At 39.0% G+C, this 27,883-nt stretch overlaps 1 protein-coding gene across 1 annotated transcript in view; it reads left to right on the top strand.

Annotated features, from left to right (window-relative positions):
- CHD9 (chromodomain helicase DNA binding protein 9) overlaps positions 1–27,883 on the top strand; it is a 108,351-nt gene that overhangs the window by 28,541 nt on the left and 51,927 nt on the right. The window contains 2 exon segments of the mRNA XM_072422748.1: positions 22,162–22,502; positions 27,349–27,451. Coding sequence (XP_072278849.1) covers positions 22,162–22,502; positions 27,349–27,451 — 444 coding nt within the window.

The raw sequence follows: 27,883 nt of genomic DNA, 5'->3' as shown, positions 1-27,883 counted from the left end.
TAAACTCTGAATGACCATTTTCACCTTTATATTGCACTAAATTCACAAACTGTACTGGAGATGGAAAAACAAGGCAGGAGCAGCGTGACGTCTGTGTGGTGTTAAGTTGTATGAGGGAACCATTGCCGAGCCTTACGCTTCAGTATTGTTTCCACCATTACAACAGTCACCCCGCTCCACCAATACCAATTCTCATCCGATTGTTTTATTTGTTTATTTCTCAGATGATCTTTTAGGTAAGTATGACCTTAGCTGTGTATTTTCTTTACTGTTATATTAATTGGCATCCAATAGTTTGACTTTGATAATTATCATTTCTTGTTTGTTCTTAGATTAGAATGAAATAAACCCATAATGAGTGAGAAAAAGCAAACAAATATTTTGCATTTCTTTAGTAATACCAAAGATAATGTAACTAATGATAGTAACATAAGTAATATTTCACTTTTCGTTAGCTGATCAATGAATCAGAACCTCCACAGTCCTTGTCAGCACCATTAGGAAGATCATTATTTTACAAATGTATTTATCTTGATAAAAAAATTCATATTAATGGTCTGCGGGATTTAAAATAATACATTTAGTGGTCCGTGAGGTCTGAAAGGTTCAGGACCACTGGTCTAAATATATATCTGTTTTTGTCACCATAACCTTGTGTGAATGGGTATCCCCAGATCAGACTTTTGTAGGGTTGTGGTCAGGATAAAATCTTCCAGTAAATCTCCACACTGTCTGTTTGTGTGTACCTGCTAATGATATGATTTGTGTGTTTGTGTTGTCAGTTATTTGTCACAGCTAATGCCATAGGTGGGATTCACTGTTGTTTCCAAATGCCTTCCTTCCTACTGTATGAATGTATAGGAATGAAAGTCTTTGAAGTAAACCAGTCCTGTTTGTTGGTATGACCTACAAAATATTTTCTGCACTTCTTTATCACATGAGCCTCATGATCCATTGTTACTTTGCAGTGCAGTAAGGTGGTCACTGGGTGGCGCTATTCCAATTGTGTATGATCGTCATCATTATGTTTTTCAAAGATGATTAATGTAAATTATTTATTTTATTATTATTTTTTTTTAATTTTTAAATATTTACTTTTTTCATCTCCTGGTAAACTATGATAAAACTCATATTTAAAGAAAAATATATGTGGCTAGTTAAAAAACAGGAAATAAGAATGCCAGTGACAGGTTGTAATAACCCTTTTGAATTAAATTGCCAAAAAAAAGTATATTCTTGAAGACATGGGTTAAGCATCTTAATGAATATTAAATTACAGAGGGCTTTACTGTCCACGCAAATTCTAGTCAGTAATTATGTGCATGGTCATGGGTAACCATGATAAGTTGATCACTGTTCTGCAGTGTAGTATGTGTGCGTGTTTGTGTGTATACATACTTTAATTTCCCTTTAGGCTTATTCTACATGGACTTTCCCCAGCACTTAAACCTCTCCCCTGATTGGCTGAGAAAAGGTAAATCCTGATGACGGCCTAGGTTCATCAGGGTTTACCTTTTCTCAGAGAGGTGAATGGGGACACTTGTCTTTATTTGCCCTCTGGTGCCTGGGGATCCCATGCTGCGCTCATGTCAGAGTGCAGCCCCGGGAATCATCCTTTCATGTTGGGTTGAATTGTGAAAAAAAATTACAGTTAAACACAAATTGCACACTTATAATAACAATAAAAAAACTTTCACAAAGTCTGGTCTCATACATTTATGTATGGGTAAGGGGTATGGTACCCCTGTACTCAATCCCAAGGGTTAAAATTGGCTTTAAACTCCTGTAAACCATTGTATAAATGCATCCCAAAGGTCTGACGGGGAGAGCTCTGGATTCCTTTTCACTTGCTGCTGCCTCTAATACAAGGGATGTCTCATTCTCCGTATTGGTCTTTAGACTTGAGGCCTCTTACAAAGCAGTGATCCTGCCATTCCCTAAAACATTCTGTGGTGGGGAATCTTCCAGGTTCATGTATTTTAATAGCAGTACTGATCTTCTACTAGGAAATGTTTTACGGAATGTCATATTCACTGCATTAAAAATTGATCATTTGGTAAAAACGCTTTGCAGCATTCTCCCTAGCCCCTTTTAGCTGGGCGCACCACCCGGCACTTTTCGGTTACCACCCGGCTGTTTTTTGGGTGGTTACTGATTATTTGGGTCATAATACAGGGGCTGCCACCCGGCTACAATAAATACACTTGAAGAGTGAGTGACTATGAGCATTGGTTTCTTGTGTTTTACATGCACAGGTCATCAAAATCCCTTCAAGATTTTGAGTATTGCACACGGCAGTATAGAAGTTGTGTTTTGATCTGTTTTATTATTATTAATAATATTATTACTAAACAGTATTTATATAGCGCCAACATATTACACAGCACTGTACAATACATAGTGTTTTCCTGTTTCTTTGGTTGCAGCTGGTTAGACATCGCCTTTACTTTTCAAATGCTGTGTTTGACATTTAAAGTTTGTCTAAAAATCAAATGCAGCTTTTAGAAGTAAGGCCCATGGCACTTAAGGCATTAAGGCTTTTAATCCCCTTGGTTCGAATTGTAGTACCCCATGACTATTGTACCAATTTGTTAAATATAAAAGTGGGGTAGCACATGTTAGCCTAATGCTGAATGCAGATTTGAGTATTATTATTTTATTTATTAATGATTCATTCTTTTACTTTTGCTCAAATAATATTCACACAGCTTGGTTAATATTGGTGGATCAAAGAAAACATTTTACCTTGGGTTCCAGGAGATAGAGTAGTAATACACAGCATTTAGCACATGCATGCCAAATCTATTCAGAGTTGTAGAAAGGCTGTTACCTGCGGTAAATCCGAGGACATTACTTGAACCTTGACTTGTTCGGTTAGCACGGCTTCATTTCTGCTCAGAGTATTCTCTGATGGGGTGACCTCTTGCTGTGAGGTGTACTCTTGAAGGAAGGCATCTAAGCAAGCCATTGATTGAGTTGTCTAATGTAGCATGTGCTGTGTCTGACAAGCTGGAGCAGAAAAGCTAAAAATTTCACACTCGGCAGAGTGATAAAAGAGCCGATAAGAGGAGTGTGACTGACCATATCCACTACAAATCCTATCTGAGCCAGCCAGGGGATAGTGTATTGTCAGTCTTGTATCAAGGAACGTCTACGTACAGCCAGCCGATCGTTATATGCCCACCGTGACTGCTGGATAAGATGAGCAGAAATTAATCTGCAGTGGTAATTGGACCGTGCGCTTAGAAGAGACGGTTTTTGTGATTCTGGTTTCCTGCTCTGATTTGTTGATAACCTTGTTCATTGATTTGGAGCCATTGCGATGACATTGTAACCTCAAAAATCATTACTGAGTGAATAAGGTAGTTAACAGCGATATCGAAGGAACTGAATGGTGGCAACTTCATCTTCGTGCCACAGTACAGTTACTACAATGATCCGGGCGAGAATTGCTTATTGTGTAGTCGGAGGTTCTGGTTTGCAGACATGGTTGTTTAACTTTGAAGAGAACCTGTCTGCTGCCCAGTTATTCCAATGTCAATTGTCCTATTAGATTAAATGTGCACTTCACTTCACCAAGTGGAACTAAATGCAAAAAAAAAAACATACCTGCGTCATCGCAATTTTTTTAAATACACTGTCCCTGTTCCTCCTGGCATTACCAGCGGATGAAAAAACTCATGCAGACAAGTTGTGACATATATCACAAGGTGGCCAAAGATTAGGTATGCTGAAGAAGAATACCTAATCTTTGGCCACCTTGATTGTTAGGGCAGAATGATATATGTCACAACTTGTCTGCATGAGTTTATTCATACCCTGGTAATGCAAGGATACTGGTCATATCCCAACATCAAAAGTTCCTTAAAAAATATATATTCCTCAAAAAACATAGTGAACGAGCAAGCAAGTGTGCTCTATATATAAAGACCTGCCTACAGATTTTGCAAGTGGAACTTTAGCTATGCTTTAAGCCACCAGGGTTTTTTTTTTCTCCCTAAATCCTCAGAGTATTTTACCCACTTTGATGATATCTTTGTTTTGTGCATGATATTTGTTAGTGTTGTTGTTAGCAACTCCTGTAGTGATACTATATAGTGTTCCCCTGAACTTCTCTATAAATAAGTGGGTAAAGGCAGAGCGGTTGTAGGAGTTGGGACAGGCAGAACGAAAATGAGAATGCAGCCCAATCGTTTTATTCTATTTTTTTATTATAATTATTATTATTTATAATATATTTTTAGTCACATTTACACATGCAGTCTAATAGTGTACATGGAGACTGTTGTAAAGTCCTAAGTTCATCCTCTATATTAGTAACTGTGCTATTACCTAGTGATAAAAATATAATTCCAGCCAATGAGGAAAGGTTTCATGATGCTGACATATGTGTGCATACTTCACAGACATTAGTCTTTTAAGGATAAATTGGATTTTTACAGCTGTGATCTAGAATTTGGAACAATATTACTTATATTTAAACTTCCCCCCGAGTGACATCATGATGCCTGAACCCAGAATGTCCAGAGACATAACCTGCCTACCGCCCTGAGCTTGCAATGCATACGGGAGACATGGTCCGTGGCTCAGGCGGATGCGCCCTCCCAAGCAGGGTCCTTTTCCTGAGCCCGCCGGGGAGTGCACCGATCAGAGCCGCGGACCACCAAAATATTCTTGTGCACAGGTTGGGGGACCGCTACTGTAAAGCTGTTCCCTATTGGTCGTTCATGGATCCATCATGACTGCTGTATACATGTCAGATTTGTTTTGGCAGTATATCTGATATCAGTATATCAGTGTTATTTAGGTATATATTTTTATCTAATTATCTGCATAAATAGGGAAATTATATTCCTATCAATGCATATAGATATTCAATTAAAGAAGAAGGTTCATGCACAAATAATAGCTAGTCATTCAAACAGTTTAATTAAGAAAACAAGGTAAGACAAAGTACACAGCAATATTATCAGATATTTAACCACATAGGAACTTGAATCAATGTCACATATATATATTTCACATGGACATAGTTATTAGTAGTAACCCCTGTAATAATCTAGTAACTAAGTAATACACAATACATCAAATACCATAGAATGCAATTCAAGAATGTGTAATAGCTACCTGTATGGATGTTGATGGGTACTCCATGAGCCTGATTCCCTAAGAGCTCCCATCATTCCCTTTCCTCGTTATATTCCAGCTCCCCTTTTTATATAGTTAAGTCCTGTTAGGTAACATTGGGACTCCTTGATTGGTTAGTGGGTGTGTTTGGCACGACGACCATCAGTTGGCACCCACCCCACTAGATTGGGATTGGTTACTGTAGTTTGATGGACCTCCCAACTAAATTTGATATAAAAATCTCCAGCTGGAATCTATGTTTAGGGGTCTATAAATGTCCAGCTGGGTCATCACCCCAGTCCATCCGTTCACTTACACCTCCATCTCCTGTTTCCTCAATTGAATGGACTTATTGCCCTTTGAAGGCCATATTGGTGGTCTGTTTGTTCTGGGAAAATAGGTCTTGTCTCCTGACAGCTGTTGTATCACTTGTGTGTTACTCTGTGACGTCCTACACTTGGAGACCCCCTAGGAAGCCCCTATGGCCAGATCAAGATAACACAGGTTTCATGTTAAAACACAACATTTCTGTACTGTATTGTTTCATGCTAGTTAGATACAGTCTAATTATTAGGACCCACACATACCTAGTCATACATCTATGAATACATCTATATATTTATACATATATATACCTCTATATACATTTACATATTCATAAACAATCTTGAGGTGCAACATCAGTATATCTGTATGTACAGCCTAACGCACTCCTGTCCTGGGGTGACAATCATCACTCCCTGCACTGTATGTATTTATTGTTACTGAACTCCCCCATCTTTTCCATACCATAGAGTGTAATTATTTTATAGTCCAGGTAGCACAGTCCAAGAACATTGCTAAGTGCACTTTTATTGGCAGGATCAGTGGTTAATGAACAAAATGGTATATTTGACAGTCTTTAGGGAAGTGAATATGAGAAGTTCAGTTATCTCCTGGTTCCCAATAAACTACTCTCAGTGATAAAGAGTAAATATGGGACATATCCTTGTATGTAAACCATATTCCATGCATGACTATCCTGGCGACGAGTTGTGTGCACCTTTTGCTGGCCAAGCATTGTCTTTCACTTGACTTTTCTTGCTGGATGCGATTATTTGGACTGGATCTGTGGTTGCTTTTTGATGGTGTTTTTTAGGAGCACATCATGCATAAGGCTTCCTACTTCTAATGATAAAGAAACATTTTGCTTGTTTATGGTTTTAGCCTTGTAAGATTCCAATGCACAAATAAGCAGAACTTGCATCCTTCTAGTACATACTTTTTAAACATTCCTCACAAGTACCTAGGGAGTCCGAAAATCCAGGCTGCTGTGTTATGTAAATTCTTATGTTGGAAAATGACAGGCTCCAGGCTGCCTCTTCTCATCCACCATTGTAATTATTGAAATATATACTTGATATATGGAGGAGTATATGGAATCACATATTTGATATAAAACGAAGTAAGAAAAATGTCAGTCACTTATATTAGCTGCTAAATTTTCTCAGGCACCTCCAGAAACTGTATTCTAATTACTTTCTTTGCAGTGTGGTTGGGATATTTTGTATTCCCATTGGTGGACGGGAGGGGTCTCGGCCTACTGCGGCCTTTGTAATTATACAAATGGTATTAGGAAAATAACCCTGATAAAGTGAGCACCGTTCAGGATGAATTCTGTCTGTGCATGGAAGACATGTTCCTTACATTGGTTATTGAATAGACTTGAAAGTAATGAAATTGGTCTGAAGCTGAATACAAGCAAATCATGGTAGTTGTACATTGCTGTAGTTTAATGCTGCCTGTAGCTGTAAAATAAAATTGAGGCTGGTCCGTCTAGTACACTATTGCAGTTAGAAGCCAGCTTCACTTGATGTGCCAATTGCAATTTACATTGTGGTAAACAAGCATAGAACTCAGGGTGGTGGGGGGGTTGTGTCTCTGGGTGGGCGAGTTCTGCCATCATGGCGTCACTCTGGGGGAAGTTTCTTCCCTTTAGAGTGACGCACGGCTCCCCGCGCATGCGTGGCCCGGAGTCCATAGATTTAGTGGTCTGTGAGCTCCAAAATGTTGGGAACCACTGCTGTAGCCCATCAGCTTCAAGGTTCGACGTATGGTGTATTCAGAGATGCCCTTCTGCATACCTTCATTCTGTGGTTGTCGGAGTTATTTTTTGCCTTTTTATCAGCATAAACCAGTCTGGCCATTCTCCTCAATCCTCTGGCAACAAGAACAAAGGCAAGGATCTGCCACTCACTGCATATTTTCCCTTTTTTTAACCATTCTCTGTAAACCCTAGAGATGGCTGTATGTGTAAATCCTAGCAGAGCCGTAGTCTCTGAAACACTCAGACTAGCCTATCTGGCACCAACAACCAGGCCACATTCAAAGTCACCTAAATCATCTTTCTTCCTTCTTTTCATTCTAAACCCCAGTTTGAACCTCAACAGGATCTCTTGACCATGTCTACATGCGTAAATGCATTGAGATGGATAAAGTGAATGTATATATAATTTAGGCCTAAATACAGGTATCATAAAGAATATACCTTGTGGGGGGGGGGGGGGGGGGCTACTTTTTTTTCTAATTCCCAAGCTCCCGCAAGTATTTTTTGCCTGTGGGCATGCCATGTGAAGGCATATTTATTGCAATGAATGTCTATACATAAGTGCAAGTTGTAAGATCTCCCAATTACTGCCACCACTAATGTCTTCTCTTGCAGCGAAGTGGATAGTTTATCTTTTCTCCAACTATAGAGAGGTATCTTCTTAGAACAACTGGGAGAGTATTTGATAGATCAGTGTAGGTGACTGCTAGGTTATTCCCACCAAGGTGGCTTTCCTGCTTCGAGTACACTTTTGTCTGTGGTGCAGAGATAGAGGTAGAATCTTGTGATTTCCCCTTTGAATACTGGTCTCCTGAAAACTAAGTATCCTAATGCCTGTTTTGGGTTAGTGACTTGAACACTATTAAAGACCTAATAAAATAACATTTTAGAAGGTATGATCAACAGTAGTACATCCATAACTCTGTAACAGGTATACTTCAAGGATAATTCAAACCAAAATGTTGGCAGAAATTCCGGGACCCGTACCTATGACCACCCTTATAAACTTTTGTTTTTTTACAATACACATGTTGCAGCTAAACACAAAGTGTAATTTAAAAAGATTTGATCTGTCTACGAATTGTTGCCAGAACAAACTTGTTTTCTCAAGAAGCTTTCCAGAGATTTTATAAAGCTGTCATACACATACCATTAATGAAGTTCTTGTATTTTGTACTGCCAAGATGGAATATGGCCAATACTGGCATTGTAGCGTGGGTGGCTTTTTTTTTTTTTAAAAAAAAGGGAGGAAAAGAACTGGATTTGTTTTATTTTATAGAGTTGTGGACCAAAGTTTCTGTATAATGTTTTTCCACTTTCCGTTTTTCTTTTTTTCCCCTATTACCATAGGCAGTCAGGCCATGCTTTTTGTCACCTACATTTAATGATAGAAGGTCTGGTGATATACAAACTTCTTGGCTCGATTTAGTATTAAGTTAAAATACTTGAGTTGAATGATAACACAGCTGCTGAAAGTTAGATGCTAGTTCCTGTGGATCTCTGCAGTAAAATCTCCAATAGCGTATCTTAGACCTTCCAAGTATTTATTGCAGTCTGTGTCCCCATTCAGGAGATACACTGTTACCATTGTTAGGGGAAATCCTGAAGACAGCGATCTAAGAGAGGAGTTCCCCTTACTTCTTGCTGTGTATCCAAGACAGAAATTTTACTATCTGTGCAAAAAACTGCCACTAAAAACGCACACAAGCTTTGGCTATACATACACTATAAACAGAACTCTATCCATAGACCTATTTTATCATTAGATATGTAAAGTTCTATCCTATTCTTTGGTAATCATTTCCAGAAAACCGCAGAGTTTTTCGAGTTTTTTTATTTTTTTCCAGAATGAAAAGTCTTTTTTTTTTTTGCACGCACCAGGGGGTCCTTCTGCTCCCTGCGGGACCTCCTGATAAAGGTCAGGCATTATCCCACCCATTATTATTATCCCACACACAGCTTTAGGTGGTTGGAATCCTCACAGGTGGCAAACAACCACCTTGGTAACATCAGGATTAGTAAAATGCCTGTGACAATTTGTAAAATGTCAAAAGATTTATTTATAGAAAGGATGACTTTTTTTCACAAGATAATTAGTGTTATTTATATGCAATGCTATTTTTCTGTTTACCTTATTTTTAGAATTGTCGATCAGTCTTTATTCCCTATGATGTTCTGCACTTTTATAGTGCTCACTTTTTGAAGCAATCAGGATGATCACCACTTACTAGGAACGGCACTGTAAATGATTTGTGATTGCCGGTTAGCAGAACTCAATAGGAACAATGGAGAATAGTAAGCCCCCCCCCCCCACAACTTTTGCTTCTTATCACCACTCCTAAAATTGGCAAAAAGGGATTTAAAAAAGTGACTATAAGTACTCCATGCAAGTTAATGAAGCCCTGATTGACACTTTAGGAATTATGGGTCCATCTTTCGACACCAGCAGAACTGAGGGGTAAGAAGGTCACCATATTAGGAAAGCACATCAATAAATCCTGGGCTAGTTTCCAATTTTCGCCCCTTCTACTAAAATGTTTTTGTTGCTGTCTGTGTCCTTTAGTAGATATTTTCCGTTTCTTCTTGTCCCTATGACCTCTTGCAATTCAGAGTAAATCTTAACATGAACACAAAGAGCAACCAAAACAAAGCAAAGCAAATCTGTAATAATGTTGGGGAGACAAAAAAAATGTTTTTTAATATTTTGTCTTTGGCGTAGAATTGATCAATCAAGGAGACGACTTGCTAATGATGCTTAGTGATCTTTATACAAATAGGCAATATATAGATCACAGAGTATAACTTATAAAAAAGTTTATGATGGCTGCATACAGACTTTGACCACTGATTTGAATATTTCTTACAAGGATGATGGTGTGTAGGACCTTGTCAGTGGACCACAATAAATCTTCAGTCTGTCAGATGTGCTTGGCATTACCCGTGAAGATTTTTCAGGTGGTCACCAATCATTTCCTCTCCCTGGAAAAAAGAAAATATGAATTCAACCAACAGAGTTGCAGAGGAAACTGAAGCTGGTCTTTACAAAGTTGCAAAATGTTTAAAGATTGGCAAATTTCTGTCCATTCCTGCTGGGAATGTTTTCTAGCCAACCTTTATAATCTTCCACCTTAAGCTAGGTACACACTTCCCATAATTATCGTTAGAAAACGAACGATTACGACCGATCAACGATTATGCATAAATATATTTGAACAATCATATTATGCACAATGCTGTACATGCTGTAACAATACGATCATTCAAATGTAATCCACCAATAATGTACACACGCTAGATACGATCGTTTGAACGATGCAGGAAGTGACATGCGTACTGCAGAAACATGCACGATCACTGAACGACCGTACACGAGATAGTGAATGATCGGCCAATCAGATCCGCCTTGCCGGTTGTTCATTTCCAATGACAATCCTCATTCGTCGGCGTCGTTGGTCACTTTTTTTTGGAATGGTTTTTGGCCAATCAGTCATTCGTCAGTCATTCGTTTCCAACGTGTAGACACCAGCAGACTGCCATGAACATTGTTAGCAGTATTGCTCTCTTCATGTCAGATCTGGTAACAAACTTTTCAAAAGTCTAACAGGTATTGTATTTGGAATATTCTTGCCATCTCAAGTCTGTGGGACCTTTTAGTCTACAAACAGAAGCAACTTGGATATCAAGCATTGAGTCCTTGAAATTGACAATTTGCATGAAAAGTTAGGGTACTATGGAATTTAAATTATATATTTTATATATAATGTGTAATAGTAAAATCAAGAAGTTGTACTAAACGTGGGCTCATCCAAGTAGGAATAAGGACTAGTTTTGGTGTGCTGAAAACAAATTATATTAATATTACAATGCTTGTTGTATTTAGGTTTATTTTTATGGAAAAGTGCTACCCTAGTCTGTGAAAGGGTTAACATGCAGTCATAAGTGCTGCTAAAAAATATGAAACTAAAAGGTATGTGAGAATAATTTAATTTATCACGTGACATCCTATTCGTCGTTCATATTCTAAAATTTACTATACATCGAAATGTTGAATCATACGAAGCTCTTCATGGTGTCCTTTTGGATGTGTGTTTTGTGATCTTCTGATTTGAATAGCAGGGTTTCCTTTGCAGAGGGCATTTACAATATAATGTTATTTTTTTTGATAGATTTTAATTGCAGCCCCCCTCCTGCCTGAACAGACACATTTAAGTAATTTTAACACTTCTGCAGCACTTGACAATTATTATTATCATCATTATTATTATTATTATTATTATTAATATTAATAAACAGGATTTATATAACGTTAACATACATTAAATGAGGGTTGCAAATGACAGACAGATACAGACAGTGACACATGAGGAGGAGGAGAGGACCCTGCCCCGAAGAGCTTACAATCTAAGAAAGGGTAAACATTCTGTGTTAGACATATACACCTATAAAATACATCTCTGAAGATGAATTTTTCAGAATGTTTCTTTACCCCAGAGTCAATTCAATATTGAAAACACAATGTTCATAATCCTAATTTCCCAGGCTTTGCAATGAATTGGTTAAGTGATTGAACCAGGAGGAATAGAAGAGAAATTGTGCAGCGTGGTGCCCTCTGCTGGCTGTACACCTTCAGCGGGGGCCCTGTGTATCATTTTTTCTTTCTTTTTTTAATCGGCATCTCTAATATTCATGCCGATGCATTTTGATGCTACCGTGCGTTCATTTTTTTTTCCTGCCTCTTTTTTTTTCTCTTTTTGTGTTGGTGGTTATACCGGTTCCCAGCTTCAGAATTCGTTCACAGGCACAGAGCGGAATCCCCCACTCCCTCCTTTCTTCCATCCCCCCTCCTTCTAGCTTGATCAGAAGGAAGAAAAAAATATAATAACATTCAGCATACACAATGTATAGTTGCTGTGTAAGGTTGCTGCTCCAGAATGGGAGAAGCCTGATCCTGTCTGGATTTTAAAGGCTGTTTGGAACTGGGGGAGGATAAGTTTTGAAGTGAGGGGGGCTGAAAATAGAGGAAAAAAAAATCCTTGGAGATTAAGAATGTCTTCAGCAAAGAGGCCAAGAGGAAGGGTAAGTGAGAGGCTGAATGAGTGTGAAAGAGGAGGGGGTGGCTGATGGGGCTGTATAACCTCCCTTGTAACTGGCCTTGCTCCATCGCCATCTTAATCCAGTGCTGCCTGCTGTAGTTCTCAGTCTGTGGCTTCAGGCCCCTTTAACCGCAGCATCCAAGCCAGAGCAGCACGCTCCTTTTATCCATTGCCGCAAGACCCAGTGGCGCCTGCAGCCTCAGGGATTCAGGATGTATGTGGATAACCCCGCTGCCCATCCATGGGAGCACACAGCTAGGTGAGAGAGTCCAAAGAGGGCTATTCTGCATCCTGCCCCCTCCCTGCTCTCCCCTGATCTGCTCCATAGCACGGGCTGATTTTATTTACCACCAATCTGGCTTGTACATATTCAGATGGGCTGCGTGTGTGTGTACGTGTCTTTTATATGTTCTTCCTTTAACATTGAGATTTCTTTAGCGGCAGAACAAGTTTCGGTAAAGAAAAAGCCTTCATTGCGGATGTGGCTGTGTGTCTCTGGCAGTTAATCACTGTTTTGTACATTAAGCTACGTAGATTACGCATTCACCATTAGGAATGAATAGATGCACAGGATTGCTGTACTGCAATAGAACAGAATATTATTGCTGGAATAAGCAGGAATCTGGTGCCAGAGAGTGCAGTATGTAACCTGTTTATCAGCCAGTGTGGGTGTGAATGTCTCCGTATACCATTCCAATTACTTCTTTGTGTGCATGCCCGATATATTTTATATATCATTCACAACTTCTGCACAGAATCCTTTTTTTGTGTGTGTGTTTTCAGCAGGCTTTGTCTTGAAAATAAAGTGATATGCATGATGGATCTGTTTACAATCAGCGATCTAGTCATATGCAGCGCGTGTATTTACTTTTATATAAAGCACATTCTCCTCTATGACCGGTTCTGCATTGTTTGTTTTAACACACAGGGATGAATAATGGAAACAGGCGCAGACAAAAAGTGGTTTTGTGGTCAGTCCTCATTTAATTTCCCTATTGCTGATTTTTAAAAAATGGGGAATTTTTTTTTTTTTTAGAGTCTTAGTATATGTATTATTAGGTTTTTGCCTGTGATGATGCAAAAAAATGTTTTTACGCGTTTCATGTGATTAACGTTGACATTAGGCTGCCATGGCAACCTTATGATGTCAGAAATAATCTTTCCAGCGTTGATTTATATTCTATATTGGCTGCAGCAAAGTGCTTGGGTTACAACTGCTTAGTAGCTGTCGGCTACTTTGTTACTTTATTTAGCCATCACACTTAGATAAATGTAATGCAGTGCTATCTGAAAATAACTGAAATATTTATACTTCTCTAAATGTGTCCTGCACATGCTGCATCTCTGGCATCTATATAAATAGAGCTTCCCTTTCATCACTCTAAAGTCCGGGGTACCTGATCATGCACGTTACCAAGAGCTGTGCTGTTCTCATTTTATGGGGGATCCCCACAAGTTTGTGTCACAATATCCATTGGCTCTTGCACTTTTTTCATCTATGTATTTACTATTTACCCTTCATGAATAAAAAAAAAAAATAGTTGGGGCAAAAAGGCAGGATAGGTTCAAATGTTGCAGTATGCTTTTGCTGTTTTTCAGTTAAAGCAAAACTGCAGCCAAAGAACAAAAGGTTAAAGTGCAATTATATTAAAAAAAGAATAAAATAGAAAATTTTGAGCAGCTAGGGTATTGATTGCAGAAGGGAAAGGCTTTGTCCCTTCTGCAATAAAACAAATTTACCTTCCCATTCACAATCTTCTCCTTAATATGATCTCTGCAAAGCTGGCTTCCAGGAACTAATGAACTCTGTGCACACGCGTTGGAGTTACGTTATTCAGGCCTGGGCCAATCAAGCCGGATGAAGATCCCAAACCCGTAAGGGGATCGAGTGAAGATGCGAGGAAAGGTGAGTTTAGTTAAATAATTGTGAACAGGCAGGTGAGTTTATTTTAATGCAGAAGAGACATCACTTGTCCCATCTACAAAAATGAATCTGTCTGCTCAAAATTATTTTTAACTTTAGTTCCACCAAATTTTTATGAGTTTTCAGGTCCAATCAGACACTCTAGTGAGGCAGTCGCCACCAGTGGTCTGCAAGAAAATTTTGGTGGTCCGTGGCTCTGGCTGGTGCACCTCCCAGCGAGGTCAGACAAAGGACGGTGTGCGAGGTTGTGTCTCTGGACACAACCCATTCACTCTTCCATGGCAGGCTCAGACCTGCGGGTTCTGGCATCATGATGTCACTCTGGGGGAAGTTTCTCCGCCTTTGAGTAACACATGGCGCCCCCACATATGTGCAGTCTGAAGTCCGTGTATTTAGTGGTCCGTAGGTCCGAAAATGTTGGTGACCATTGCTCTAGTGCATCTTTTGTGACACAAGGGAACCCCTGAAATAACTTTAGAATCTTCGGAAACCATTGCCAAACTTATCTATATCACCGGCTCAAGGTACCGTGCCATAGTGGCCATTGTACAGAATATCCCGTATATTGGTGGCGAGTGGTAAGAAGGCCTCCTTACACATAGCTACAAAGATAGTTGATGCGAGTGGTAATTAGATGGTAGATATTTGCTTATGACTCGTGCAACGCTTGGCAACCTCTGGAGGTAATCTAAGGTTCTACTGAACCCTGGTTGAGAAAGTTGTAGCGGATCCAACATCCAACATTATACTGCATAAGTAGCGGGGTGTGACTCATGTTTTCTGTTATGTTTATGCAGCCATCTATGTTATTTGTCTATGTGATTGTCCATGAAAAGCAACATCATGCTGCTAAATAATTGCTACATGCTTGCATATAAGTAAATGCTGATGAACTTTGGTAGTTAGTCAAAACAAAGTTAGTCAGCTGCTGGGCCCCTTATTTTACATAATCCTAGTTGGAGTATTACTTCCCCCACCTCCTAGATTGTAAGCTCTTCGGGGCAGGGTCTTCTCCTCTTCCTGTGTCACTGTCTGTATCTGCTGTCATTTGCAACCCCTATTTAATATACAGAGCTGTGTAATATGTTGGCGCTATATAAATCCTGTTTAATAATAATAATGGGAAATATCATGTGTACATATTCTCTGTTATCTCTGACAATGCTCTAATAACCCCTAAACCAGGTTGCCAATGTGTAAAGATATATACTACCTTTTTGCTTGGGCTAAAGTTTTGGGTTGATCAGTGAGGTAGCCCATCACATTAAATACCTAGTAGAAAGTGCCAGATTCGGGTTGTGTCTCAAAATTGACTTTAACTTGGAAGTCAGTATTTGCATACAGAGGTTCTGTTCAGGTACAGGAGAAGTAGAATTCCTTCCTGAGCATTGCTCTTAATTGGGTCAGCCCTGGGGTTAAAAATGTACATAATGATCCCTACATCTCTTTATGTTGAGGATTTATTCTGCATATTTGGCATCAATTTGTATGCATGTATGTGTTTCCTATATGTTCAGTTTTTCCCTCAGTTTTAAAAGCCATTTGCAGGGGTTTTAGCTACTGACTTCATGGGGCCATGCTAAAGTAATTGTGAAATTGAAATATTGTGGGGGAAACTATATATCTCTATTCACAAACATATATACACCTTTACAGTGTTTTAGGTTACTTCCAGTACGCTGTTCATATAATTGGACCAAGTACAGACATAATTACATTATAGCAATGGGAGTTTTAGGTGTGATAGGTTTCCCTTGTCTGATGAGGCTGCTGGATTTGTTTAACCTTAATATAATTGAGGTGGGACACATGGCATGGATCTCCTAAATGAAATCCTATATGAAGAAAAGTACAAGTGTAAAAGCCTGTTCACACTTTTAAATAGTTTTCTATCTTTTTCAGAATTGGGAGCATTATGTACTGATTCTTACTACTAAAGCAAAACTCTACTATATCAATTCTTAACATGTCACAATAAAAAGCAGCATTATGATTTTAAAGGATAATGTTTCACTATAAATATGTCAAAGAGTTTTTTGCAAGCAGGAGAAACATTGTCGCGAAAACATTTTAATATATCGGTATATGAGGGGAAAAAAAAAACAGGCAGCATTATTTCATGACTGTGTTATCTATGTGCCATCATCATAGCCCAGGAAGAACAGAAGGAGCAAAACTGTATAAAATATACCTATATAAAAATATATTTGCAAGTTTAAAAGCATACATGAAGTAGACCGGTCATCCAGGGTGGTAGAGTTGTTATATTTTTGCCAACATAGATGAATAGACGAACCCAGTTTGCAATTTGATTCCAAATTCGACTCCACAGCTTTTCTGTCATCTATACACAGCACATTGAATCCGAACTATGTTTGTGGTTAGGTATCAGATATTTACCAGTTCTGCTCCATTACACAAATCCAAGATAATTTGGGTTGTAGAAAATTGCTGGCAAAATTTGGCCATAGCCAGACCTGTAATCAGTATTATAGTAGTGGTTCTTCCAAAATGAAAGTTCTTAAGTCTTTATGGCAGAGACCATTTGGGTAAAGCCATTCAGTGATGATCTGATAAACCTCCAGGGACAGCACAGAGCCCCACTTGTTTCAGGAATGGCAACATTTTTACTAAATGACTCTGGGGCCCCTCAGACTGCCTCCTCAGCATAGTTCACATGACTTTTGTCAATGTGAAGATCATCAATTTGTTTAAAGAGAGCCAGCTCTGCTCTTGGTTGGTACAAAGTCACCGGTCCATGAAAACTGATCACCAGACTGGCTGCAGTAGTTCCTTAAAGCGAACGTGAACCCAAAACAATACAATCACACCTACCTTTAATCCCACTAATCAGTTTGTCTGTCAGGAGGTTTCTTCCATCGGGTCCCGAGTCGTCCCGGTATCTGTTTTCGGCCAGGCGCAGACGTAACGCCAGGCAACTACATCTTCTCCTCTATTCTTTCATGTTCTTCCTACGTCACCAATCTCGCTCTGCGCAGGCACGAGATTGGGTGGAGTAGATTGGGGGGAAAAAAACTTACGGATCTCACTACGCATGCGTGAGATTGGCAGTTTTTTCCCTATTGATGAATGGGGCTCCTTCTGCGCATGCCCGAGCTGCTTGTGCATGTGCAAAAGGAGCAACCAAGAGCCTCCCGGGATGCATGACATAGGTATTAATTACTTAGATGATCGATAAGGGGGCAGTGCTGCACCCTTTTTTTATATATATATTTAAAAAAAAAAAACACAAACAAAAAATGTTTTCTTTAAATAAAAGTGTCTACCCTTAGTTTAGGTACCTTTTAAGTGTTTAAACATTATGATTTTTACAATCCATTAATTTGTACACCAGAAAACTAATGTTAAAATAGCTGAGATGATTGCAGGGGATGGGGTTCTCTTTAAGCTGTAAAATTAGTTTTGTAAGTAAATATTCTGAACATAAATAGCATATTTACTGACACAGAACAGGCTTACTGTGCTCATTCCTAAGAACCAACTTCAGCATTTTACCCTCCTGCTTGGTTTACAATGGTTGCATTTTAATTAATTGCATTTACACTGCACAGGCATTTTATATTTTAAATGCTATTTATATGCTGCAGGTTTACTTTATGGTAAGAGTTATGTTTATGTACTAGTAGTCTTATTTATTTCTAAAATCTAATTCTAAAAATTAAATCTAATTTAGGAATTATTGGATGATTGCACTAAACTGCAAAAGCCTGTACTGTCACTGCTGTGCATTTGTTTACTGGTGTTTGCTGGCTTCTGCACACACTACTTTCTTCATGGAGTTTGTATGGTCCTAATGGACTAACTTGAAAAGCTTAATGTTGCATTTGAGTGATATGATATTGTAGAAGTGCCCTAGTAGTCAGTAACCAATCTATATTCTCTTAGGAAAATGCTCTGAAAGGTTCCATCACAGGGACCGCTAGCTTACTTTTTCACTTCCCGAAGACAATGTTTGGCCATTTTGATTGGATGAGCTGGGATGATGACCTGGCTTCCCTTGCACATGCCAGAGTGGTGGTGTCCCCGGCAGCCACTAACAAAGCAAAATTTTACAGCTAGTTGGTGAACAGGCAGGTAACAGCAGTTATTGCAGAAGGGGCATTGCCCGTCCATTTGCCTGAATCACACGTTAAAAGTTGGATTTTAGTTCCACTTTAAAGGACATCAGCCATAATATAGTTCAAGACAAACCACATACTCAAATAAGCTACATATATGAGAACTTCTCAACTTGCCAAAGTATTTGTAAATCCATCTGGCCTTTAGATTTACACAGATTTGCCACACAGCACAGCCCTTCCTTCCTGACTCTGCTTCAGTTCAGTTACACTTACAAGTTCCCCCAGCCTATGAATGGACCGTGAAAAGGAAGGTGACACATTGCTAAATTTGTCCTTCTATCAGCATGCCTATTGTCAACACATGGCCTGACTGGCTAGTTGTGCTGTTTCTCTCTTTCTCAGTTTGAGTTTTGCTATACAAAGACAGCAATAGGCTAATATCTATCCAGGTGCATTGCTTGTATTAAAAATACATTTGCTATTGTATTGAATTCTGAGCAACAATACTTGTGGCTTCTTTTACCTCCTAAAATTCAGCGTTAATAGTGAAAATATCCTCTAAGAATATTCTTTCTAGAATAAAAGCACCGGGGCTAACGGGAGAACGTGCCAAATGATGTGATGTTGTTAAATGACTTATATCTAAGAAACCATTTTTGTAATCTAGTTGAAGATCATTTTATGCTTTATTAGGACAAGTTGTCCTTTACATAACAAAAACCTAAAGTAAGGAGCATAGTAAAACATATATACATAACCAAGCAATAATCCATGTATACCACCTGGCAAGGATATGCACATAGCAGCTCATTGCATTGAAGCTGAGGATGAATGGTATTAATAGACTTCATTTTTTTTACAAGGTAGAAGATTGCTATAGAAAGGATAGACAGAGAGATTTACCTCCAATTTCAGGAGGTAGACTGTGAAATAAAAGTGGATTAATGGGTTTAATAGTCACAGCCTGGCCATGTTCCTGTAGTTGCTTTCTCCCTCCCGCTACATGCTAGCACGATGGATGGGGAATGTGGAGAAAAGCTTCATTCTAGCCTACAGATTGTCCAAGCTTAGGAAAGTGAAAAATAAACTAGCTGTGTAGGTAGGATTCTTTGAAAGAAGACAAAACCCTTTGAGATGGCTTTAAATGTCTGTCCGTGTTTAAATGCACAATTACAGAACCTTTAGGTACCTAATTAAAAATGGCTACTGGTGTTACCTTCCCTGCTGCCTGACTTAAGTGTTGCTGACTTACCGATTTGAGTTAACAGTCCTACTTTTGTGTAATAATTTCAATGCCTACAAGGACCACAGCACTGCACAAGTATTATTACTATTATTTACCCTATCCAGTGTTATAAAAAGAGGAGGTGACTATGTAATATTTAAATTGCTTGCCCCTATTGATTCAGTGCCAAAGATTTACCAATCTGCTTGATAGTGATGTTAATTGTAACATGGGTACATCTTTGATTACTAAAGGAAGTGTTGAACACCATTGAAAGTAGACCCCTGGTTATAATTTTTGCTGTAACTATTGGGCTTCATAGTTGGACATTTTTGCAAAACAATTGCTTGTTTTCTGCATTCTAGCCAATCGATTTTATCCATTAATGATTTCAGAGCAGAATGGAAAATGAGTAATTGCTGTGGCAACTTTCAATGGAAGGTGAGTTGCCTATATTAACCAATCTGGGCCTGGTTACAGATATTCTTTGTGTATCTGTGATATTGAGGGGTTGTTTCTCCTTTTTTCTTCTTCGTATAAATAGTGCAGGCCCTGTTTAGTTGTTAGGTGTGCTTATATATATATATATATATATATATATATATATATAAATTAAGGTCAATCTTCTCCGTTCCCAATCTCACCTTCAACATCATTATTTATTAAAAATAAATATTAAAAGCCATTTTGTGAAGAGCCATTTTAACGTGATCTGCTATGCTGGCTGGATATAGCTCCAGTATAAGCTATTGCATATTTATTCAAAGTGATCGTACTCCCCCCAGCACCATTAATCTGCCTATCTTAAAGCGTGAATTCATTCAATTCAGTTAATCTATCATGATAACTGAGGTCTTCCACGGCTTTTACTAATTTAGTCCCCCTTCTCTTTTTTCATTCTGCAAAATCCTATTTGCAGACTCCTAAACTGCATATTTCTGAAGAGTTCTTTGTAAAGCCTTGTATTGAGAAGAATAGGTTACAGATTGTGGTGGAAGCCTAACAGATCATTTATCCCTTGGCTTTTGTTATTATCCAGTATTTATATAGCGCTGACATATTAGAGGCTCACAATCTGATGTCCCTACTGTAAGCGATGATCAACCCAGAAATGTTTTTAAGCTGGGTAGGAAAAAGGAACAAAATGTAGGCGGGGTGGCAACTCCTCTATTGTGACCCAATTCTTCAGTAACCACCCAAAAACTGCCAGGTGGTTGCTGAAAGTGCTGGGTAGTGCACCCGGGTAAAGGGGGCTGGGAGGAAAACACTGAATAATCATATATCTATAATACAGTCTAAGGCCAATTTGGAGAAAGCCAATTACCTAACTGCATGTTCTCCCTGTGTTTTATGTGGAAAACATGCAAACTCAATGCAGATAGTGGCCCTTTCCAACCTGGGCTCTAGCACTGCAAGGCCAGAGTGCTAACTTCTGAGCCACCGTGCTGCCCATTCCGCAGCCTGTAATAAACGTTTTGAGAATATGATTTAAAAGCTATGTGCCTACATTGTACAAAATTGTTCTCTATTTGTTTCTTTTTGATCCATTTATGTGTTACTTTTTCACCCACAAACATTTTCCCCAGTCAAACAGTTTAGTTTGTCTAGCGTGTTGGGTGACTGGGTTTGTCCGTTTTCTTCGTAAAGGAACAGCTCCCAGTCAGGTTTCCTCCTATTCCTAGCTTACAAAAGAGAACATTGTTCATGGGTGGGTATTATGCTCACAGCACCCACTTGCAGCCCAGCCATTGATGCTCATACATAGCCAATACTTCAGTGCAGGGTATTTGATTACCATCCACCATGTCAGTGTATTCCTATTGAAACATGGAAAACTTTCTCCTGGTTGGATGGAAGGTGCAACGTCTCGCAGGCACTCGGGCACACTGTACTTCTCACGTGTAGCAGAAGATGTCACCAGAAAAGGAAATAATAAATTATCTAAAGAATAAGGAATTATTTTACAACATAATTGTTTTAATGGGGAAAGGCAGCCAAGATCAAAAGTGACCAGCATCCTGGAGTTTACCATTACAGTGTTTGTCCAATGTAAACACTTTTTTAGTTTTTTTTTTTTTTATTTCTTTTGTTTTATTTGCTTTATTAGTGGTAAAATTGTTCCCGGTTAAGGCTTTTGTTCAGACCTACAACTGGAACAATCATTCATATGTGGCTCCTGGTGGCTGGCACCACTTTTCTGGTTCTTAAGGAATCCGTGTTTGCAGATAATGGGGGTCACCGAGTGGTGATAAAACCGCTGCTACCCCCAGTCAGTTTTGAGCTGCTGCGGGTGAGACGCTGCATGTAACATCCTATCAAAGACAGCTGTTCAGTGGCATAAGTATAACCACAGCTTCACTGAACATAGCCCTGGATAGTAAGAAAATCTTTTCTATGGAGCCCTAGATAGTAGCTAAAGCCTGGCAAGGGTTATAAAGTTTCCCCTCATAAGCCAACAGTTAACAAAAAAAAAATAGTAAAGTTTTGGCTGTTCTTCCAGTGAAAATTTGACTTCCATTTTGTAAATCTGTAGGTGTGCTTTGTAATGTTTTAAGAGAGGTGACTACATGAAGGCCGGCATCATGCAATCATTTGTTAACAAGTTTTTCTTTTTCCTTTCACAGCCTCCCTCCACTAAAAAGCTTGATGGTTCCCGGACCTACCACAAACTGCCAAATTCCAAGGTGAGATCGGCCTCTGAGAGGCGCCCTAAAAAAAAGGTTGATTCGGAAAGCAAACAGGAGAAGGCTAATCGTATCATATCTGAAGCAATCGCCAAAGCCAAGGAGAGGGGTGAGAGGAACATTCCCCGGGTCATGAGCCCTGACAACTTCCCCAGCGTCTCCTCTTCAGAGGGCAAGGAGGAGAAACGTGGGCGGAAAGCAAAGTCCAAACCTAAGGAGAAAGAGAGCAAGAAAACCAAAGCTGGTCTGACCGCCAAACTAAAAGAGAAGAAGAAGATTGGGTAGGAGTCACTCTTAATATCTTGCAATTAACATTTCAGAAACATTGCATTCATTGTAAAACATCAAATCTGTATTGATTATAAATACAAAAACTTAATTCTTATTTTGCTGAATTTGAGATTGTATTAAAGTATTTCACACTCTATTGAGAACAAAGGCAAACCTCTAAATACATGCTTGAAATACTTGTATGGGAACTGTGTTAAAGGCCAAAGAATTTGTTTTTATGGCCATCAGGTCCTGAGATTTATGCAGCTCTGCCATACAGCTTAGCCCTGTCTTGGTGGGCATATGAATTTTCCTTCTGCAGTGAAATAATATGTTTAGATCTTGTCCCTCCTGCAGCCTGTGGCTCGCACATCTTTCGTGTGATTTCTACCTCCTTTCATCTTTACAACCTCCCTTGCCGCCTGTCCGCATTTTAGAGTGAATCATCATTCATTGTCCATTGAGCCAGCAGGAAGATGCTGCGTGATGAAATAGGGTATTGTTCGCAACCTGGCTGTAAAAAACAATGTTATTAGGAAAGCGTTTGCATGTTCTTCCTGTGTTTACATGGGTTTCCCACCCATCTCCAAAACATGCAGTTAGGTTATTTGACTTCCCCAGATATTGTCCTGGGTATGTATGGGAAATAAACAGCAAAACCAAAGGGTAACACAGGCTGGTTATTCCTTAATGACCCTGTCCCCTGACATAAGATACCCCAAATCCTGTGTTTGGTGGTACCTGTCCCATAGAAGTCTTATCAGGCTGCAAAGTACAGAAACATCTAAAGAAGAAACCACTGATCGCCAGATTCTAAGCTGTATTATGGAGGCTCCTTACCACCTGTAATATTGTCCACATTTGTATATTATGCAGATTGTCCTCAGCCCCTTTTTTATTGTACATCACTGTAAATTATATTAGTGCTTTATAAATAAAGGTTAATAATAATAATCTGTGGAAGGTTGGGTTAGATCAGGAGAAGGGGCACTCAGGAAATCTGCATTATAATTATTCAGTTCCCCTTTAAAGCAACCCGTCATTTTAGTTTTTTTGGGGTTTTTTTGTCTTCATTAATCACCATTTTTGTTTTTATGATCTCATCCTGCAAGCTTCATTAAGTACTGCAGGCAAGTGTTGACAACTGATTTTATATTCTGCTGTTAAATATAAGCATTAATTTTTCCACTCTGCATTACAGGAGACCAATTTTCCTGACTTCATATGTATTTTAGAAATAGAATGCAATCTGGTTACAATGTATTCTATTTGTATTATCACAGCTTGGATTTGTATCAGTACTCAGCATGCTGTTTTCATTTTTTTGTTTTAAACTAATCTGAACATTTGTCTCTGTTATGCACCAAGCTCTACGGATCACGTGGAGTTTGCATGCAAGAGGTTAAAAAGTACATTTTTAAATATAGTTAAAATACTGTTGAAAGCGGTTTTCACTGTAATGCTCAGTAATCAACAGCAATCTGCATTTGTTCATAAAGTATCAGTAAACCCGTCAAAGTGAAACTTTTATATAAACAGGGGGTTGCTCCTATGTGAGCTGCCTGCAACATACAATTAAGTTTATGCAGAGAGTTAGGCAGCTGAAGTTTCATTCAGAATATGCAATTCCTGGAAAAGCATGCTCCTCACTTTTTTCTCTGCCATCTCAAAGACAGTGCTTGCTTTTATCATGCCAGATCACACAGTACATGAGCTGATCAAGAATAAGATAACATTACCTGTGATCTACCTAGGAGTTCATGTTTTTAATTTCAGATGAATATCTGTAAATTAAAATTTTATGCACAAAAAAGTTGCGTCATATCGGGAAAAATCCAATCTTAAAGCGGAAGTTAACCCAAAACAATAAAATCACACTTACCTTCAATCCTGCAGATCAGTCTATCTGTCCGGAAGTTTCTTCCATCGGGTCCTGCGTCGTCCAGCTTTCTGTCTTCAGCCCGGCGCAGAAGGAGCGCCAGTCGCTGCCATCTTCTCCTCTCTTCTGTTTTTTTTCCCTCCATGTCACCCCATCTCGTACTGTTTAAGTGTGAAATCGGGTGACGTGGATGGGGAAAAAACTTACTGATCTCACCGTGCATGCTTGAGATCAGAAATTTTTTCCCTGTTGATGAAAGGTCTCCCAGCCAAGATAATTAAGGGGGCTGTGCTGCACTTTAAAAATGGTGTTGTACTTAAACAAACACAAACAGAATTTTTACTTTAAATAAAAGGGTTGTCTACCCTTTTATGTAAAGTGAAAATTCTGAGTTTAGGTACACTTTAAAGTAACATTTGCATAAAATTAAATAAAACTGTTCTAGCAGTGAGTAAATACAGTAGAACTAAAGACTTTGAAAGGACAGCAGGTGCAATTGCTGTAGTGTGTAAGTATTCTCTCTCTCTTCTTCCAGACCAACATCCTCTTTCTTCTACCATTAGGCAGCCAGTGCCGATGTTACTCCTATGGTCATACATGACATTATATTGGCATCTTACAGGGAACACACACCCTTCACTGTGTGGCATTTGTTCCACAGGCAATGTGGACACACAAAAAAAAAAAAAATAGTGATCAACGAGTTTTTTGGCAGAAGATGCATATGCCATTTCTAACAATAACCCTTACCCTGGCCATTTATATCCAGCTTTAGCTCTGCTTTAATGTCGAGCAGTGAATTGAGAACTTAGCTATAGCTATGACGGGAAGACGCCCATTTTCCAAGAATAAAGCAAATAAACAAGAACTGGACTGAAAACCTGAATCACAATAATGTAGGAGCAGAATATGCCTCTTGCAGTATGAAAATGCTGTATTTACGTCAGATGCTGCTCTGTTTCTTCTCTACACTCGGCACTGCAGTTAGAAGATTGATAATACCTTCAAGAGGGGGGAGTGAACATTCAGGTGCCCGCAGTGTCAGAGCCGCTGCATTAATGTAAACTAATTGCCTTGACTATACAATAAAACCTGCCTCTCTGCTCTCATTAGAAACAAGCAGCCCCTGCAAAGCCATTTCTGTTTGGGCAGCCTCTTCCGATTTACAGTCTAGCTAGTAATTATCAAGTCTGCATTGTGTGAGGCTTGTGTTTTATAGACAGCCTTCGCCGGGTGATTTCCCCGGGTTCCCTGCATGGCAGCCTGTGATTATCCTGTTAGTCTCCTGGCTTTTCCCACAGATCACAAGCTATTTTATAGCATTTGTGTTAACCTTTCCTATCCCAGCTTGACACTGCGCTGTGGGGTGCCGTTACCGGGAAAGAGATGAGTAGTGACAGTCATTAGAAAGGCTGACAGTCATTAAAAAATGCCTTAGCTAGAGACAGACATTGCTTTACTAGGAGAAACCACCTTGTAAAGAATCGCCAGATTGTGCGGTCAGATCCTTCCCTTACTTGTCATGGCCATAAATGTCAGTGTGCCATTCCATTCCTCTGCTGTCTGTTGACGTTTGTGTTGCTTTGTTTGTGTAGTTTGGATCATATCTTAATACATTTTTTTTTTTTTTAGTTCTTGGTAAGCAAATTGATATTCAAGAAGAAAAGATGTTTCAGAAAGATGTTTTCTTTTTTTCTACAAATGGCTTCTCATATTTTTGTCCAGCCAAGTGACGCCTGCGTTTATTTTTATGCAGAGCCTTTTGCATTTTTAATAAACACAATTCACACAGCGGTTTATTAGAACAAAAACTGAATGTGGGTTGGAAAAAAGCAATATCCTAAGAATACATTTTATAAAACCTGCAGTTATAAACCCAATTCCCCCCGCTTCCCATTTCATTTTTTCAAGCTCTCCAAGACTGCCAAATATAGACTATCATGGGTGAACCTGGGTGATCCAGAAAATCTGAAATAGATTTCTTACAAATCATTAGCTCTTAGTTGGCAAATGCTTTGTATCCTGGGTGATCCAGGTTTGCTGGATTAGCCAGTTTCACCCGTGATCGTTTATATTTCTACACAGTTCTTGTCCCACTTACATTTCTGACCTGGTAAAAAATTACTCCCCCAGCCGCTCTCTCTGCTCCTCCAATGACTTCCTCACTCATAACCTCATCACACGCATGTATACAAGACTTCTCTAGAGCTGTCAAAACTCTCTGGAATGGTCTTCCTCGTCCTATATGGCTTGCTCCTACTTTCTGCTCATTTAAAAGAGCACTCAAAATCCATTTTTCTTGCCTACCCATCTTCTGTCTTTTGAAACCATCACTACTTCCCACCACTCCATATCTCCCATCCTGTTGTGTGTAAATTCCCCCACCTACTAGATTGTCACTGTCAGTATTCGTCTGTCATTTGCAACCTCTATTTAATGTACAGCGCTGCGTAATAAGTTGGCGCTATATAAATCCTGTTTAATAATAATACAAATATTTTGCAGTCTTGGAGAGCTTTAATAAGTCAGGCCCATTGACCTAAATCAACCCACAATTCTAGTTCTTTCTTCACAGTAAAATCTCATTTCCCAAGGAGACTTACAAAGGTAAATGAGCCCTTTTTTGGGACCGTAATTCATAGTTGTAGATGGTAAAGAAGGCTGCTAAACAAACCCAAGACTGCAGCCCTTAGGATTTCCGTATTTAGACTACTGTGAAGTGGTAGGTATAATTTATTGTAAAGGGCGTGCGCGTTGTATAAAGGTCAACTCGTCTCCACTGTTTTCCCTTCCCTTTACTATCAGAAATTCCCTTGCGGACCAGTGAGCAGGCCTTTTCTGCATGCATGCTATGGTTATACAGTGTTGGCTGATTTTAGAGAAATCAACATAGATGGCGACTGATTTATTAGGTAAAGCTTAGTTCCTTTATCATAGGTTTTCAATTAATTTTCTATTTTTTTTTCTCTTCCTCACAGAAAATTGATAATCACTTTGGGCCGGAAGCAGAAGAGAAAGATTGACTCTTCAGATGATGTCTCTGACACTGACACAACTCCTCGGAAAGACGAAGACCCCCAGGTGAGGCTACAAGTAGTTTTCGACATACTGTCAGCTATAACCATTTCACTGAAGAAGTGAAAAGGACAGATATGTTTTTGAATGGAATATTACTAAAGGTTAGTCTGGGACAAATTCTTATTCCCTAGTTGTGAAAGATGATAAAGCTCTGGGTTTGAAGGTGCCAATCTGCAGAGGTTTGAAGACCCCATTCTGCAGCTTTGACTGTTTTTTCCCAGCAAAACTACTTGAAACTTCATATATTTTAATGATGTATGGCAAGTGTTTGGTACCACTATCGGCATTATTACTCGCCCATTCTAGGTTCTCCTATAGGAATATAGGGAGAATATGACGGGATAATTACCTGCTTCTAAAATATTCAATTTTCAGATAGCCTTTTCCACAGGTGTAAATCATTTAATTTAAAGAAGACAAACATTAAGATTTATG

The sequence above is a fragment of the Pyxicephalus adspersus genome, chromosome 9 (assembly GCF_032062135.1).
Source record: "Pyxicephalus adspersus chromosome 9, UCB_Pads_2.0, whole genome shotgun sequence".
Classification (NCBI taxonomy): Eukaryota; Metazoa; Chordata; class Amphibia; order Anura; family Pyxicephalidae; genus Pyxicephalus; species Pyxicephalus adspersus.
Note: the sequence above shows the minus strand (reverse complement) of the source record. Positions and strands in the feature narration are given on the sequence as shown.